We start from the raw sequence: 19,701 nt of genomic DNA on the forward strand, positions 1-19,701 counted from the left end.
ACATTATAAATGACTATTACATGGCACCCAAGCCACTCTTATAGCTTTGGGAGCCTCGAAAAGTCCGCATTGTCAGACTTGTAGGGATGTGATGGTTAGCAGTTGTGTTATTACTATCATTGACAGCGCTAGTAGGGGCAATGAGTGGTGCAAGCTGCAGTGGCTTCCTGATAAGACCCCTGGAACCTATATGTTTTTTTTTTTTTTTTTACAAATTAAGCAGTGCTGGCAGTTGTCTGTGATTTATAGGATATAATCTCTGGACCGTCTCTGATAAGTGCACAAGAGCACGGCTGAAGGTGCATTTGAAGGGTGGTACCTAAAGTGAAATAGTGGATCTATGTACAGATTATGATGAAACAAAGGGAGAGAGTTGGAGTGTCAAGCTAAAAATGTATCTACTGCAGTACTTTGTAGTATCTGAAGTCTTTTTTTTTTACATTAATTTCGTTCTAGTGTTCGAGTGAACTAATGGTTTCAACTCCAGAGTTCATTCATGGTCACTAGACAGCTGCCATGTTCTAGTGAGAAAAAGGTTATTAGTTATGAGAACTGCCAAATTTACAGAAAACAGTGCATCTAAGCCTACTGGCATTAATTAAGTAAGTACATTTTTATTGTATATAGTTAATTAAAACCTTTACAATATTGTCCTTATAAAAGAAGCAACTTGTACTTTAAAATTAAAGTGTACAAACTAGAGATACATTAAAATAGAGAAACTTTCTAAAATGTCTGTGTAAATAGTGATTTTTCGGTTGTACTTGCACTTCGCACAGTCGGATTCGGACCTTTGCCGTCCTTTACCTCAGTGTTCATGATTAGCTGAAGTGCCTTTTGGCAAAATCTAGCATTAATTAAACTTATATGCCTCCAGATAAGCAGCACAGTTTATTATAATAAAAATAAAATGTCCAAAACAGAACATAGGACAATAAGCTACTTTTCCTAAATCAATTTTAACTAACTTTCAGTTTATTCATCTTTCAAGTCGGCTTGTAAATATGAGGCTTCAAAACAATGGTGCTTGAAAAACACTATTTTGCAGTGTCTCCCCTTCCATTTACTCTGAAGTAAATGCTGTATGAGCAGCTGTCTGCATGAGGTACACTTAAAAATTCTTTAAAATATACATAGAATGGGCCTTTCTGCCACCCACTGGAGTATCATCCTCTTACCTCACACTATTGGCTGCTTGGTATCTTTTTTTTGCCTCCCATCAGTTGCTTGCACTGCAATGCATGAGGGACTATTATGCATCTCAAGCATACTCGGCATCTTCACACATTAAGAGTATTTCCTAGACACACTGTATACAGAAAGCAATATTTTTCAGTGTAGCAGGGACCAGGTGCATTTAGTGTTTGAATCAGGATTCTAAAATAAGTCAGACCAATCTGCGTTGTCCGAGCTTGCTTTTTATGTTGCCAGACAGTGCCCGAGCAGGAAAAAATCTACCTAAATCAAGTCACACCGGTGAAGAACAACTTCCACCTATAACGGTGATAGTCAGTCTCTGGGTGGGTGACTGCCCTTACGGCCCTGGCATCAATCCAGGACCCTGACCCTAGAAGGACTGTACATGAGCTTGAGAGTATTTGGGGAATACTGTCAATGTGCAGAGCTGCTCTCCACTTTCTTACTCTGCTGACAGACTCAATGGTCACAGTATTAAATGCAACAGACAGAAAGCCAGAAAACCCATGACCCGCTGAAAAATACTTCCTGTTCACTACGTCATTTGGGCCAGAGCAACCCTAAGTATGAGTTTGAAATATATTTGGTTTTCAAGTTCTCTTAGCATACAGAACGTAATCCTTGCTCTTCATTCAGTTTTATGGGGATTGCACTCGATTTAGGTGCACCGCCTACAATGATGATGACTGAGAAACTAAAGGTTGTCATCATGGACCACCAAATAAGCCACAACAATTTTACAGAAATTAAATGAATGGATACTCAACTGGAAAACTACTGTGGGTCAAGTGGTATACTTCTGGGAGCCTGCTGGTAAACCCAAGACATCAGAGATGTTATGCAGTGACAACAGAGGTTCTCGCCATTAAACAACAAGGGAAGAGGTGTAGGTACAATAATATGAATTGACCACACACTGCAGGAGCAAAACAACAAACTTTGGCAACAGAACTAGGATTACCTTGGTCAGGGGTCTCCAAACCGGTCCTGAAGGGCGGATCCATGCCCGATTTTTTGGATATCCCCATTGAGATACATGTAGTTATTTAAAAAATCTGGCATGGATCCGGCCCTCCAGGAACGGTTTGGGGACCCCTGACCTAGGTCATCATTCAATGTGACTCTTCAAAACAATATCAAAATTCAAAATTCAATATGCAGACACATTTCGTAACGTTGGGGTTGATAATTCGATTTAATAAATAGCCTATTGAGAATCTACATTTATACTTTCAAGGCGTTGTCAACAGTGTTGACCTGTCACATCGCTGCCGCTTCGGAACACATTAGTATATGCCACAGTCACTTTAGAAAACTCCTTAGAATCTTGCATACCGGCCAAGGTGTGCACCCCTTCACTGTATGCAACATTCTAAGGAGTTCACATGACTAACTATATCAATGTTGCAGTTCAGAGTCATGTTCAAGGTCAGGAAGGTTGATCGCCCCCATAGGGTACCAGCAGGTGGGTACCCTGGAGAAGCAGTACATTTGCTCCTGAGTTGAGGGACAATAGTGATGGTTTATTACATGCATATCTCTATCCATCACATGAAGTTGGAGGCTACCCATTCTAGAGGGTTCAATCCTTCTACTTTACTCTCTCTGGCATTCCTAGGTCCCAGGTACTTTAATGAGTGGTTTGTTTTAACAGATTTGTGTTCAAATTTTGTCAGAAGAAGAGGTACCTCAGACGCGTTCTCACGCTAAGTTTGGGTCCATACCTACCCCTGAAACTGTGGATCATAAGGAATTTGTTCCTTTGGTTTTCCAGCTTGGAGATTCACTGACACAGGTGTCTCCCTAAAGGCCAAGTTCAGGTTCCTTGTCGGTATGCAATAGGGTTCAGCTTCTATAGACTTCATAACCTCATGTTTCCAAACAACATGTACACGCAACAAGAACTTTGAACTTAATTCTGACTTCCATCATGAGACAATGAATCATATTAACTCTGGGTTTGATGCAATTCATTTTTTTCAAATTTAATCTAAGTCTGAGAGCCAGATTTACACACTCCAGTTATCAATTAATGCAGTCGTATAATTAATCCATGAGAAAGTGCCTGGTCATCTATGTATCTTTATGGGGACTTGAAGTATTATGTACAGAATTGCCCATTCAGAATTCCTGTTTTAGATCAATGCCTGCATTTATGGATTAGGGATAATTTAAGATTATAATTTCTAAAGTGAGATAATCGGTCCCTTTAAATGGTCATGAGAGCATATTAACTGAATAAAGGCAGTTTTTAAGTGTATATGTTTGTAACTATTTGAATATGAATAGGAAGCTTCTCAACCAAATACCAGAGGACTGAACATCTACCAAAGGACAATTGATTGACAAGATTACAGTTTCCACAGTTCTAAACTAAAACATTCTCCTAATATCACACCTTGCTCAGGAATAAACATCCTGTCTTTGGACCAGTACAAGCCCCGCTTGACTGCTGTCTCCTTATTGGAAGCTATACTTATTGGACTTTAATCTGCAGTATAACAGCTGTGCTGATCATATCATTAATAAGAGATGCTCAATTTTTGCAACATACCACAATATTCTTGAAAAAGTATAGACCAGTGCAAGGAGCAAAAAGGCCTTGCAACAAGGTTAACATTGAAATCGAAATAATGACATGTCAAAACCCATTTTGAGCTAACCATACAACATTAATATGAAGTCTCACCTGTGCATTTTAGCAAAGCTAAAAGAAGCTGATTCTCACCATCTGAAAGACAAAGCAGAGAAACCAGTATTACTTGTTTCAGATTAAGATAACTCATGGTTTTAGGCAACAATAAATCAAAATGGACACATGGATGGCTTTCCGATGTGCCTAAGGGGCAACTGAAGTGTTGTGTTAGGGAAGACATGTGTCTATCATTCCCTTCAGACAGGAATACAATTATGACCAAGTAAGAGGAAATCAAGGAAGGTAATGAAATACTATGAATACATTGATAAAGAGGAGAAAGCTATGGTAGCCGTGGCTTCAGACACTTGGTCCACATTGGGTTGCTCCAGACTCTGCCACCCTTTAGAAGAAGCACCTGGAGAGGACGAGCTGAATAAGTTGTACCCATGAACCATGCACAGTAAATCCCTGTAACTTCATGAAAAGGCTGAAATATTCAAGTGCCTGGGTGGGGACGGACGGGTGTTTTGGGGCCTCCCAAAAAAGCAACCAGAAAGTGGCTGTAGGCAACACATTGTACAGAGAGCAATGAAAACCTGAATACAGGAAGGAGACTATGTCAATCCTGCAGACTTGTACAACAGGAACACTTGAATAGAATATGAGTCAGGTAAATCCAAAATGAACATTAAACAAAGACGAAGGAACTAATGGGATATAAAAAAGGTGCAAGCGAAGTTTAATAAAGTGTTCTGTAGTTAGAAGTAAGGTCAATAAACTAATATATAAGTTCCAGTGCATTGTCTTATAGTGTCGTGGGGCTGAGCCTTGCATTTACACAGTTTTAAGTTGACATGAGCTTATTAGAAGTTTAAACACAATTTTTCCTTTCTGCTGCCTTTTGCACGCGGCACACACTTTATTAATTGTTTAGAGTTTAGCAGAGTGTTTTGCTTCACACGAGAATAATATGATTTTTTTTTCATCAGTAGCCTTGCATGGTAAGCTTAGTCTGAACAGTGAATACCGAGGCCTTCAATGTTATTTCAACACTGGTTGTTGTTCGGACTGATCAGCGCACGTTCTAGACATAACACATACGCAGCTGTGGCCACCTCTGATATTGGCGCATTTAATAATGCACTGCGTAGGCATGATCACATACACTTGAGAACATTCGTATGCTGAGAGCTTGTGAAGAATTTGATGTGATCCACTTCTGCTAAATACCAGAGGTATGGGGCCGCCTATGTAATCCCAAAGAGACCTTCTGTAGTTATAAAATAACCTACTAGCAAGGGAGGGAGAAATATAGGTATATATTTAACCTTTTTCCAATTAGCATTATAACATGCTTTCTCGCTTTGTATTTTATGGAATAGCAGCTATGCTGACAATCTTGTTTCTAATAATATGGCTGCTTGTATTAGCTAAGGTGCTGCGCATGAGAACACAGCGTTAGAAATAAAAATTTCAAATTTGCTCATTCTCTTTTTACTCCCTGTTTGGACTGGTATGAGAGTATAATGAAAGAGTGTTCTTGTTTTCCACATTGCCTGAGGTAACCTAAGTCGCATGTTCTGGGTTGTCTAATCATTGGTTTCTTGGCTATAGGACTAAGAGCTAATGAGACACCGATGCTAGTCTGGTAGGGGATGTTGGGTACTAAGGTGAGTTTTGGCACACCCTAATTCACTAAGTCTCTCTGCACAGTTTTGTGTAGGAGCAGAATCTCTGCAACAATAGAAATAAAAAAAGTTCCAAAAGATCTTAATTTTGGGCTATGAATAAAGGGAGAACTTCATACTTGAGGTTTTGGGAGGAAGCTTAACTAGAAATTTTAAGTTTAATTACACTTTTACTTATGATATTCTGCTTTGCCCAGAGAATTACCTTAATATCTATATGTGAATGGAACATTAATATATTTTATTTATATTCATCCACTTCATCCTTTTTGAAACAGATTTTTAAACGAGTTTCTCTATTATCTATACATACGTATATACCACATGAACAACACTGATGACAGACGAATATGGTTGGAGGGCGCTAACGATCCCTACAATATAAATGGTCTCCATTGTTTAACAATGTACTATGTAGGAGAGTGTTACATAGTGTAATGTCAAAGTGCCAGTGCTTCGGATTTCCAAAGTACTATCTTACGGTAAAACTGCTGTTAGAAAGCCAAAGATATTTTCAGTGCATGTTTGCATTTAATGGATAGTGGTAAAGTTGCAAAATTCTTACAATGTATTTTTTCCTATTTACGAACCTTCAACAAACTTTTGTATACTTTCAACTAGAGTCTTGATGGAGTTTGGCAGGTTCCATGGATCTTCTTGGATGCTGAGTTGAATCATGCTCCTGCACCTTATCGTCCATTCCTCTTTGAGTCTAAACTCTAAATATTAAGTCAATATGTAAGATATTAGTACAGGAATGCCTCACATCTTGAACACAGGATAAAAGACATCTTGAAGCAACTTTGGAAAAAGAGTGTAATGTCATAATTTATGTTTTTGGGGAAGGGGGATAAGGATCATCTACGGTATTAAGAATCTGCAATGTTTTGACAAATCAGTTCCAAAAATATAATAGACACTATTTAGTTGCAAGTCGAAACCAGATTGATTTGTAACATAATTCCAAATTGGTACATTAGACAGAAAAAATAGAACGATCATAAGCATCGTTGATAAGAGTACAAGAACCTCCAAAATGAACTTGCTAGCATACAGAGTCCAAACTAAATAAAAATACTCATCTGTAAAAGACAATGATTGGCCCAAGTGTGAAAAAGGTAAAAGGATATACTTTGTCCTCTTCATCTTCCACAGATCTGAAAGTATCTGGTGTCACCACTATGAATACCTTGAATGTCCTTCTGCTCGGCAATTAAAGTCAGGCACCTTCCCTTAAAACTATTTATTTTAAAGAATCAAAATTCCAGTGCATAGCCAGGCCCCCTTTCTAATTAATTATTGCTACAATTACCTGTTAAGAATTAATCTCTTTACCTTGCAGACAGTGATCCATTGGAAAGTGCTTTGTTTCTTCAAAAGCTCTGGTCATTACTGTTCCTTTAAGAAGTGCAATAATAGCATCTACCTAAAAATGGAAGAATCTTTTAATAATTATGGAGTTTGCCCCTTGCCCTGTATAACACAAAAAAGGATAAAGAAAAAATAAGACAAGTAGCCCTTTTACAGAAAAGATCTCAGGTGATTTTTAAGGACATAATTTTCTGCAACTTGGCAAAATCCTTTGGGAATTCATTTGAGTTTTTCCCAATGGACTGACAGCAGAGAGGAGCAGCTTTTTTCTACAGATTTACAGTCAACAAAATGCAACAAAAACCAATTTTCTGAAACCCAATACAAAACATTAGAAATAGGAACCACCAATAAAGTGGTGAGTTTTGAAAAAAAGAATCTTGAGAAAAGTTTCTATTTCTTAACTATGCTTTGAAGATGAGCATTGGGTTGTACAACTTTAAAACTGAGAAGTCCCACATAAAAGGGAGCGGGACTTTGTCGGAGAGAACTAAATAGAAATCAACATCATCCGCTTGGCATTTTTGACACTCCTATTCCAAAAACAAGATAAGAAAATCTGCTCCTATATTAGTAGCATTAGCCAGTTTAGCTTTTAGGGAAATTATGGGTCCTACTAATAACAAAGCACACATCCAGCATCTACAACCTGACAAACAGTACTTGTTTCCATCTTTTGCAAGTAACCAAATATGAAAAAAGTACCTGATTAAAAAGATGCTCGAGACACCCATGCAGTTTGTCCTGTTTATCTGAAGGAATTCTCATGTCACAGGGAAGCTCATCCCCTAAAATCAAAAGTAAAGACAAAGATTTATGATTCTAACATGAATTTTCTGAGGTGCACAATGGCGATAGAGATAACATAGTGATCATATTAAGAGATCATTGTAACAAATTTATTAGTCCTGGTTTTTGTGTCTTTGGTGCCTATGGTAGCAGTGCAACACCAATGCACAGCCAATAAGAGGTTCCATCAATTTTGTATGAATGGCAAGATTTAAGACCGTGCAAGTTGGACATGGATGAAAAAACAACACAGACAGCAAAGTGCAAACACTCTTTCTGTAAAAAAAGAACATTTAGATATTGCATATATTTAACACTTTATGGCGTCAAACTTTGTGGTTCAACTTATTTGGGCCTCTGGATTATAGCACTTTCTAACAATTTTTAGCTTTTTGAACCATTTGCCTTTTATCCTAATCCCGGTCTCAAAGAAAAGGGGAAATGTCTCAAGCTTGAATGTCACAACCATGTCCAATATCTTGCTAGCAAGCACTCTATTTGTACCTCCTACTTCAAGATGCTGCAGATAGCTTTTTCACCTGACGTAACTTAAACATACTTAAGTCATAGGCTTTTACCTATAATTAGGTTGTGCTGGAACTGGTTTGTAATGCTTGAACTGAAAATGGTGAAGAACCTGCATCAGTGAGAACTTATTACAATGAAGAACATACAGGGGGAGCCCCAGATGCCGGTCAGCCTTAGTTAAGTTAGGCAAGGGACAATCCTAGTTTGAGTTAGGCTCGGGCATAAAATTTCGCTCCGCTCGCTGAGTATTTCCCACTACGCACTCTCCGTAGAGCATGGCGTTCAGAAATACTCTGCATTGCAGAGCGGAGTTGTTCCTATCCCATGGCACCCCAGTGGTAAGTTGGTTTGCGCAAGCAAGAAAAATCTTACTCCTGACCACCTCCCAGACAGATTTCAGAAAGAGGGCGGTTGCAGCTGGTTGCTATCGTTCTTGATGAGAAACCTTTTGCTCAAATTAAGGAAGCCGCCGGTCGAGTAAAGCATCTACTCGAGAAGCAGAAAGAAGAGGCAACCTCTTGTGCTGCGCGTGGTGCCATTCACGCTGAATTTACAGTACAGGGCAAATAGCCGGCGATGAAAATCAGCGCAACATATCTCACTCTGCCACTTGCACTCTGCTAAGCGCGGTGGAGTGTTTTGGTTACTTAAAATCCGCTGAGGCCAAGTTTGAATCACAGTGTGGCAACAGGCAAGGGTTCTTACAGCACTGGAATTAGAGGAGAACAATCATGTGATAATTAGGATGTTTGCAACTGTGTATTCAAATACCTATCCCAAAATCGTTTCGCAAACGTAGAGGTCTAGCTGGGAATTGTGGTTCATGCAGATTTTTCTCTTTTCACTATGTATACTTCTAAGAAAGCTCAAGAAAATATCTGAAAAATGTTACTAAAGTCTCATCCTCCTAGTCAAGATGTGTGGATTTAGACAGGTGAACCTTGAGAAAGGCTAGCACTTTAAGAACTTTAAAATCATGGTTAGGCCAATTGTTTGATTGTCTCTCACTCTCTCGGCTTACCAGTGGCGATGCAACTGTGGTACACTAAAAGAGTATGAAGTTAAAAATATTCTATGCAAATTATATCTAATTATAATATTAATTCTTATTATTATAATACACAAATAGCACCGTTTTTGAGTTTGATATTCCAGGATAAAACAGCAACAGCACTTTTAAGTAAATGCATTGGAGCCTCATAACATCAAATTAAAAGGGACCTAACAGAAACAGACAATCAGAAGGTAACCAAGCTATGGGAAATCTCATTGGTATCTGAGAAAAATTCCTCACTAAGCACAGGTTGGACAGTCTACCACAACCTAGGGTTCACACTCAGTAACAGTTCCCTCTCATCTATAACTGGTTTCTAACATTTCAAGTGAAGTCTGTGGCCCCCTTGTCACTTGATCAGAGATGTGTCTCATTGCATGCGAGTGCTTAGATAGAGCCTGCTCTATCCAATCTTAGTGCTGCTCTCATGCTGTGAGAGGAGCGCCAGAATTGGGTAGTGCAGTTTCCTGCATCCAGAGTTTCCTGAAGACACCCGAGGGAGAAGGAGGTCAGGCTGTGAAGGTAAGTCAATGTATTTTTTTTTTATCCCCACCTCGCCTCAGCACCCTCGGTACAAGCCAGCCGCCACTGGTATTTAACCGCATCGCTGCGGCGGCTTTTCCCGCTGTGCGCGGCGATTTTAAAAACCCTGCGGTTCATGACGAGCTGAGCTCGTCATGAGCGCACGGCAGGTAACGCTCATGACGAGCTGAGCTCGTCATCAGCCTGGAAGGGGTTAATCACTTTGGGGTGGCAGCACAATTTTTTTTATGTGATGGCAGCAGGCTGCTACCTATTTTGTATCGGGACAAGATTAATAGCAATGATCAAAAGTTGAACTAGAGAGATTTGTCGGGTGTGAAACTTTGTAAAATAATCAGTTACGTTAAATATTTACTGCCATGGATCAAAATATTCTTGTTAAATTTATTAAATGCAAATTTTTTATATTTTTTTTACGATTCATAATAGATTAGTTCACAGGAAATGGATTACTTGTGCGTGTAGTTTCATAGCGTAAAGTTTACAGGCAACCTGCATTCTTTTTACAATGGTAAATGTGTTCCTACAGCAAAACAGTAAGTACCATTACATAAAATGGCAGTTTCCTATCATGTTTCAAGTAAGAGCACTAATCAGACTAAATTGAACTGATAAACATCAATATCTAGTCACACTTGGGCTAGTAAAAGATTGATCGCCAAATGGAAGTTCCTCACCTGACCCCATTTCATCACTTCCAAGGTACGAGCTGTTACTGCGTACGCTTGTGTACGATAGCACGGAGTCACGGTTACTGTTGCCATCACTGCAGAAGTAAAGTAGAGTATGCACATTAGAGCTCGTATACCATCTGGTAATTCAATATGCAACAGTCAGCATTTAATAGTGTATTCTGACCTTGGCACCTCTTATATTACCCACATATGCACCTCCAACTTTATTTTTTCAGGAATTACATAGGAATACAGCTAGGTAAACAATACGATGCACATGCATAACACATGAGTGGGAAAATAATTTAATGGAGAACTGTAATACGTGCTCTTCAGTGACTCCACAGAAAACTACTCAATTGGCCTTTTTTTGTTTGACACTAGAATGGACACTTTGAAGGGAGCAGCCATCTTGAATTTCAGAGACTACATTGGTAAGATGTCCAGTTGCGGGTGCAATGGATGTGTGCATCAACTTTTACATACCTTAATTCCTTCTGTACTACACATTATGGCATTCCCTAATTAGGGCATTCCCTTATTTGCCCATGGGTGCAGCCCCATGAAAAGAAAGGAACGCCTTAGTCACAGAGCCATCACTGCAATACTTACAGGGTGCAGAGGCAACAAGCACTGGCTTGTTCAACGTGAATGTCTTTTAGCCATATTGTCTAGCAGCACACCTGCTGTTCAGCATAGCTAAATGTAACTGAGAGCCCAGAACCACAGGATGTTGAGCCAATGTAGGGGCTCTTGACCCACCCCCACGTTAAGTATTTTGTCCTTCCCCCTCCTAACACAAAAAAGCAGTATGATGTGGCCTTTCAGTTACTTTCAGACATGCTGAACAGCAGATGTGCTGCTAGACAGTATGGCTAAAAGACATTCACATTGGCAAGGCCCATAGTTTGGGCATTGCCAAGGTATATTGGCTTTGCCAATGCTTGTTCGGTGTTGACAGGGTCTTGCTGAACACATTTGGAAGTGATAGTGAGAAACAGTTAAGGAGCTTTGAAGTGAAGCATGGAAGTGGTGTGATGGCCAGAGCTGCTGACAAGAGAACTGGGGAACCAGTTTCGAATCTCAGGGTGTTGGCTGCACAGTTTGTGATTCTGGGCAAATCACTTACGCTTTCCCACATACAACAATGAATATGTCATTGTGTAACGTAGCTGGTAAGCACTTAAAGCGCTCCAATACCATCAGCTGGTGTCAGCACTATAACAAGATGGAGGACGGAACAAACGTTCCAATATCAGTGGATTGTGTGAAAAATAAATACATCAGCGACGAGGTAGGTCTTGGGGGTCAGGTCAAGCAGGGAAGCATGAGAAGGATCAGCAAAAAAATGAATGGGTCATTGTGGTAAGTAACTGGTGAGCACTTGAAGAGCTCCTATACCATTGGCTCTTGTTTGTGCTATTGCAAGACGGAGGATGGAGCAATCGCTCCAATACCATTGGATCATGCAAAACAAATTAACAAGCGTTATTCATAATTCAACAAATTTCAAAGAAATTCTTTAGTTTATGCACATGTATTTTAGTACAAGGAAGACTATGGCAAGAAGGTCAGCAGAACAAGCGCTCTAACCCCATCGGATCATACAACAACAAAAAATCTACTGCGACAAGGGCGGTAGTGGGGGGACGGGTCAAGCAGGGTAGTAGGAGGGGATGGGGAGATGGGCAAGCAAGAACGGAAGAGGGCGGAGGAAGGAGTAATAAAATACCTTAATTGAAGCAGGATCAGTGACAAAATGAATGTGTCACTGTGGAATGTAACTGGTGAACACTTACTGTGCTCCAATACCATTGGCTCATGTTCCCGCTATGGCAAGACGGAGCGAGTGCTACAACACCATAGGATGGTGCAACCAAAAATACATTTTAAAAAGCGCTGTTCATGTTTTAACAACGGTTTAAGAAATGCATTAGTTTAAGTACACACGTTTTAGTAGTATATGTGTGTACATGTATAAGATGGGCCTGAAAACATAAATACTACGGAGTTCTTGAAACCAATCTGCAAAACGGGAGCAGTGTAAGGAGACATTTACTTGGTCCATGAGCTATTGGAGGGCCAAACCCAAGAAGAGGGCATGACACCTGCATGCCATGATGAATTGCATTAAAGAAAATGAGTGACGCCAAAGTTTACCAATAGTAGGAGGTCGGCAGCCTGTAAGCCCACAAATAGAACACAACACATCTCTTCAAGACAGCGCATTTGCGGTCTAGCCAAGCAACGCATGTGCTGTCTAGCCGAGACCTAAAAACAATAGAATTCACATAGGTGAAATCTACTGGCTTTGCCAATGCTTGTGTTTAGAAAAGGGGAAATTATGTGATTTATTCATGATCACAACATGTAGAACTGAAGTCGAGGCTAGGGAGAAGATAAAGTGTACTTTCTCCAGAGGATATGACGTAAATTCCAGAGCTGCCAGTTATGGAGCTGGGAAACCAGGTTCAAGTTTCAGTGTCGGCTTAACATCCTTGATTCTGGGCAAATCACTTAATCTCCCCATGCCTACAAAAATGAAAGTGTCTTTGTGTAATGTAACTGGTGCTAATGTAAAGTGCTCCAATACCTTGGGTTGGTGTTTGGCGCTATATAAAACTGTACAAAAAAAAAGAATTAACTGGTGCTTATGTAAAGTGCTCCAAATGCCTCCGGGTGTTGTTGGTGCTCCATAAAACCGCACAAAAAATGTGACAAACAGAGTCAGGGGAGGAGGTGATCTGTGCAACAGAGTTCAACAGGGCAAGCAGCAATAAGCGGGAGGTGGACCAGCAACCAACAGCAAATGCGGGCAGCCACTGGGAGATTAAGTGATTTGCCTGTAATCACAAGATGTGGAACTGATGCTGTGACTAGCGAGACAATGTGGCGTTCTCTTGGAAGAGGATGTGACATAAGGGCTAGAAGAGCCGACTATGGAGCTGGGAAACCGGGTTTGAGTTCCAGCATCAGTTTAACATCCTTGATTCTGGGCAGATCACTTAATCTCCCCACACCTACAAAAATAAATGTGTCCTGTGTAAAGTAACTGGTGCTTATGTAAAGCGCTTCAATACCTTTTGGAGTTGTTGCGCTCCATGAAACTGCACAAAAAAAAGATGTAAAAAGCAAAGTTGGAGGAGGAGGGGCTCTGGGGGACGGGGGATCTGTGCAGTGGAGTTCAGTGTGGGCAAGCAGCGATGGACGGGCAACCAACAGCAAATGTGGGCTGCCCCAAGGAGATTAAGTGATTTGCCTAAGTTTACGATGTCCTTGTGAAAAGTAACTTGATGTTAATGCAAAGCACTCCAACACCTTCGGGTGGTGTTGCCACTATATACGACTGTACAACAAAAGGATCTGGTGCTAATGTGAAGCACTAGACTACCTTTGGGTGGTGTTGGCACTATGTAAAACTGCACAAACGAGTAACCGGTGCTAATGTGAAGCACTCCCCCACCTTCGGGTGGTGCTGGTATTATATAAAACTGCTCAAAAAACCCAGAAAGAATCACAGTGTTAGGCTGGTTTACAGTAGTGAACATGAGGAAAAACATTGCATCAGAAACCACATTAAAATGACTACTTTTGCCTTGAACACTGAGGTGCAGGCAGACCTTGATGACATTGAGGCTCAGCCTGGCTCCATTGAAAAGATTTCAAGTTAGCAACAATGGTTCACCGAAACACTTAACCCATGAATGTGGAAAAAGTTAGAAAGTGTATAGACCGGAGAAATTTGAAGAGCTTAAGTCCCACCCTATGAAATAAGAAGCAACAAGGGGAGACTCGAACAGTTCAATCATTTCGCACAGGAGAAACGTGGCTATGCAATTACAGCAGAAGACACGGGTATTTTAGAAGCTCTGACATGCCCTATGACAACGCATACCTGATTCACTTGAGATCTGCGGTGTAGTCATCTTTAACTCCACCTCACTAGCTCAAATGGTGGGCATTTTAAACCTAATTTCAGCAGAAGACTGGATTAGATGAATGTTTGTTTGACTGTGTTGCAAACAGAGTCCCAGTTTAGTGGTCCATGTAACCAGGAAATACAGACTTTAATGATAACACAGGATTTAAAGCTCTTAGCGTGTAGACAAGTAACTTATTTCAGAATAAAAAAAGACACTTCTGACAACAAAAGATAAAAGCCTCCAAGATTAAACGATCTCAACAAAGTATTTAGTCTGACTGAGTCTTAGTCCATGTTTCTTAAAAACCTGCATGGCTTTTCCTTTTTCATTCGCTTTGTTTGTTTTCGTTCTCTTTTTAATATTTCTGAATGTAACTATGTTTATGTTCAGCTTTAAATTAGGGAAAATACTAATAACGCCAACTTAAAGAACAACTCGCAATAGGCTTTAAACCTATATGAAAAACAAACATGACCCAGAGTTTACTGTCCTACCCTCCGTTTTCCTTCTACATAACTGGCGTCTCAGAAAGGGATCTTCCCCCACCTCAAGTCATCCTCTCCAAACAGAAAGTTCTAGGTTTATTGTGAAAACAATCAGGCTGCGTCACACAATTAACGAGTTGTGACAACTCGTTAATAAAATGCACATTGAAAAAGTGGTAGTTTGGCAAAAAACAGTCTTCTTTGAAAAGTATCAGGTGCCTTAAATATTATCCTGAATTTTTTTAAACACGAAAAACAAGTTCGCGTCTCCTCCAGCAAGCCATAAAATTTAGCTCCGAAGTTTTAAAGTCCAATGCAACGTTACAGTGGGATAACCTTCACACAGTATTTTCTCACAGTTTACTCCTGTCTCGAGAGTTGCGATTTCCTTTCCTCCTTAGGTTACCTTTCTCTTCTGCTTGTATTTTCAGCATACAGTTTGCATATTTCACAGCATCTTGTAATAAATTACATTAAATGTGTGCATCAGCCTTCCTCTTATTTATTTGTTACACCAAACAAACTCAATTTTTGTGCCCATCATTCCGATATCACAAACCCCTCTGCAACCCCCACTCAAGTATTATTAACTTACTTTCCTACTCAAGCTCGACCTTCCTTTGTTTTAAAGAAAACAGACGCTGGTTTGGGTTTTCCATAATTTGATTTTGACCAATGTACTGTTCATGGTTATGTGATATTTAAAGATAGCGAGGCTTTCTTAAGTTTCTAAGGTTCCTTACTTCCTTTTGTCAGCTTCACGGTGAATTGGAACATATGGGAAAACCTGCGATAGCCAGGAATAGCCATTAGGAACCTAATGGGGGCTTGACATGCAGATATGAATAATTAATACGTTGATTTATGGCAATGAAACTGAAATGTGATTTCTGCTGATGGCGGCTCGTTCATTGCTCGTCTGCGGCTGCCCTGTCGAGCTTACAAATAGGTCTACTGAAAAGATCCGAACGCATGCTTTCAATGAACACTTTCTTTGATCTGCAAACTACAATGTAAAACTGCCATGGGGATTCACTGAGCTTATGAACCAAGATAGCAAGCATTAGCAAAGCCCCTACTAGTATATCATGCACACAATTTTTGCAAAATAATAATGTTTGGCTAACGCCAGACCTACAAACTAAAATCATTAGCAAAGCCAAGAGGTATTGTATTGCCTTTGCAAGAGCTTTTGCCTTTGTCAATGTTTTGGCCATGTTGTACCACAGCGTGGCTATTGTTCAGCGTGGCTAAAAGTTAATGGCACAAAGGAAAGTGGTGTAGCGCGAAGTACAGTGTCGCAGAGTGATGTGGTGTGGAGTGTTGTGAGGGAGTAGTGTAAAGGGTGTAAAAGTATTGAGTTGAGAATAGTGTTGTGGAGTAGCAGTGAGTGTCAGAGTGGTGAGGCATAAAGAAGAGTGGAGGGGTGTGGAGTAACATGGAGTGGCTTAGAAGGAGTTGAATAGAATAGAATGTCAGAATGGCATAGATTGAAGTAGAGAGTAGTAGACTGGAGAGGCGTGGAGTCGTGTAGGAGGGTGGAATAGCAGAGTGGAGTAGAGTGTCGCAGAGTGGCATAAAACGGAGTAGAATGTCATAGTGGAGTGGCAGAGTGGCGTAGAGTGAAGTAGTAAAGTGGAGTAGTGTGACATAGAAAACACTGGAGTAAAGTGGCATGGAGCAGAGTACAAGGACCTGCAAAGAGCGTTACAGTGTAGCAAAGTGTGGCAGAGTGCAGTAGAGTTTAATGGAGTAGAGTGTCAGAGTGGAGTATTGTGGAGTGTATGGTTGTAGAGTGGCATGTCGCAGGAAAGCCTCAAGTGAAGTGACATAAAGTCCAGTGGTGCAGAGTGCAGTGGCATATAGGGCATTGGTTTTGAGTAAAGTGGTGTAGAGTGCATTGGCTTAGAGGGCAGTGACGAAGAATGCAGTTTTTTAGAGAAGAGTGCAGTGCCTTAAAGTTGAGTGGTGAAGAAGAGAGTGGCACAGTGAAGACTGCAGTGGCATAGAGTACAGTGGTGGAGGGTAGAGTGGAGCGGTGCAGGGTAGAGTAGCATAGAGTAGATTGGCGTGGAGTGCATTGGCATAGAGTGGAGTTGTGCAGAGTATATTAGAGTGGCACAGAGTGCACTGGGATAAAGTGCAGTGGCATAGAGTCGATTAGTGGTGTAGATTGTAGGGTATAAAGTGCATTGGTGTAGAGTGCAGTAGAGTCATGTAGATTTCAGTGGTGCAGAGTAGAGTGCAATGGTGCAAAGATGAGTGGCATAGAGATCAGTGGCATAGAGTTCAGTGGCAGAGAGTGTAGTGTTGCAGAGTAGAATGTCATAGTGCAGTGGTGTATAGTGGCTTAGAGTGCAGCAGTGTAGAGTGGTTCAGAGTAAAATAGCGTGGTGCAGAGTAAAATAGCGTGGTGTAGAGTTCAGTGGCGGAAAGGGCAGTGTTGCAGAGTAGAGGGTCACAGAGTGCAGTGGCATAGGGTGGAATGGTGTAGAATAGAGTGGCATAGAGTGTTGTAGAGTATAGTGGAGTACAGTGCAGTGGTGCAGAGTACATTGACAGAGTGAAGTGATGTAGAACAGAGTGTTGTAGAGTATAGTGGCATAGAGTGCAGTGGCATTGAGTGGAGTGGTGGACAATAGAGTGGCGCAGGATAGACAGTTCATAGCGCAGGATAGCTTTGAGAGGCGTATGCTAGATTGGAGTGGCACAGGGTAGTGTATAGCAGCAAATAGTGCAATGGTGCATAGTAGATTGGCATGTAGTTCATTGGTTATGAGTAAAGTGGTGTAAAGTGCATCAGCGTAGAGTGGCATAGTGTACCAGGGTGAAGAGTAGAGTGCTTTAAATTGGAGTGGTGCAGCATAAACTGCAATGGCGTACAGCAGAGAGGAGAAAAATGCAGGGAATAGAGTGCAGTGGCTTGGAATAGATTGTTTCAGAGTAGAGTGAAATGGTGCAGGATAGTGTGCAGTGGCATTGAGTGCAGTGATGTAAAGTAGAGGATCAAAGAGTGCACTGATGCAGAGTAGATAAGAGAGGCAGAGAGTGGATTAGAGTAGAGTGCACTTGCAAAGCGGAGTGGTACAGAGTAGAGGGCAGTAGCATAGAGTGGTGTTTCAGAGTGGAGTGGCGTACAGTGGTGTGGAGTGGGGAAGAGTGCTGTTGTGAAGAGTGGCATAGGGTGGAGTGGTGCAGAGTTGCGTAAAGTGGAGTATGCATGCTCTGATAGTGCACTGCCGTTAGAGACAACACATCTTAAATTGGAAGGACCGTTACATTTGCACATACAGTTTTACTGATAAAAGTATACAGTGTACAAACGATAATGTGCGGAAACATACACTAGTGTATTGATTTATTTTGCGTGTATTGAAATATTTGTTCCACCATACTTCCGAATTACCCAACAATGTGCTTAACTTGTGCTTTCCTAATTCTAATACATTCTTAAATACCTGCACAGTTAATTTAGAAACATTCAACTTGTGTAGTGTGCTAGAAAAAATATCATTCTACAGCCTTCCTCCAGCACGCTCCTAGTAGTCAGCATGATTGTCACATACATCTTGTCACTTTAAGTCAAAGAAAGAAAGGTAAACACCAAGCTCTCTCAAAACACAGAGCCTGATATTTTACCTCTGTCTTGGAATGCACAGCAAATGTGACTCGATAAGAACAAAATTTAAAGCCAGTTTTAAAGAAATCGAACACTGGTGGAAGAATACAGTAAACAAGGGATGCTCATCAGAAGCGACTAGCTCAAGCTGGATAGCCTAAAATAAGTAAAGCCAGCAAATCGAAACCATGCAAATGTAAGTTACAAACCACAAAGCCAATGGTAAGCAATGCATTCCCAGGGAAACTTTTCGAATGTCCGTAAAAGGTCTTCAGCAAACCCGATAACTGCGCTGTCTGGTTGACTTAGACCTAACAAACACAGTATTTCCCATATTAATGATCATATACACATCTAAGCCTTCAGACAACTTTCCTACTGCAGTTATACCTCCATAGGCTCTGAACCATCAAAGAAGCATATCCAATACTCCACCGATAGTAAGAATTGCTCCTTGAACTCCTAAACATATCTGCTGCAAATACCTTCATTGATGTCTTACAAATGGTGAAAGGTTCTGTACATCCGGGGGCAAATGTTTAGAAACACCATTTCTTACAGAACTCTGTTGACATATGTACTTAGCTACTAATTTCCTAATGAAAAGGCAGCAGAAGGCCAACTTAGTTACTGAAAAATGCGACCTCAGTCTAGCCTTTGCCCCCCATACACTAGTTTATGCAGTAGAATGCTTACATTGGACTACATATTTCTCACACTAAAAAAGGCAATGCCATGCGCTGCAAGTGGGGCCAGACATGGGTCCTTTCCTCATTGTGCCACCTGATTCAAACTAGCCTGGCTGACCTGGCTTGGCAGTTCAGGCTGGACTGTTCCTATGAGGAACAGGGTCATGACTGATTTGCATATGGCTGGGTCTGAACTGGGGTGGCGAAGTGAGCTCAAGAACGATAATGGATTCAACCCAGATCTGTGACGGGGGGGGGGAGTGTCTGAAAAGTTTCAGCGCTCTGTCCATCATCTCCTTGAGTTTGGGTTGTTCACCCTAAGTTGGTTGAAGAACTGGACGGTGATGCAAAGTCCCATCCGTCTGCTGCATGGACTCCATGCACCTAAGGGTCGAAACGTCAATGCTTGTCATAGGTCCAGTACCACCAGGATTCCAATAGGAATAGGAATATTTGGCTTCAAATCAGTATCTGCTCATTCGAAACACTTGCATATATTTGTA

At 40.9% G+C, this 19,701-nt stretch overlaps 1 protein-coding gene across 1 annotated transcript in view; it reads right to left on the minus strand.

The window, feature by feature from the left end:
* The window catches only part of PREX1 (phosphatidylinositol-3,4,5-trisphosphate dependent Rac exchange factor 1), an 863,840-nt gene that overhangs the window by 72,582 nt on the left and 771,557 nt on the right, over positions 1-19,701 (minus strand). The window contains exons 28-32 of the mRNA XM_086932617.1: positions 10,486-10,574; positions 7,600-7,682; positions 6,859-6,949; positions 6,114-6,242; positions 3,887-3,928 (exon numbers count right to left, since the gene is read on the minus strand). Coding sequence (XP_086788743.1) covers positions 3,887-3,928; positions 6,114-6,242; positions 6,859-6,949; positions 7,600-7,682; positions 10,486-10,574 — 434 coding nt within the window. The remainder of the gene's footprint in view (positions 1-3,886; positions 3,929-6,113; positions 6,243-6,858; positions 6,950-7,599; positions 7,683-10,485; positions 10,575-19,701) is intronic.

This window comes from Lissotriton vulgaris, chromosome 7 (assembly GCF_964263255.1).
Source record: "Lissotriton vulgaris chromosome 7, aLisVul1.2, whole genome shotgun sequence".
Taxonomy (NCBI): Eukaryota; Metazoa; Chordata; class Amphibia; order Caudata; family Salamandridae; genus Lissotriton; species Lissotriton vulgaris.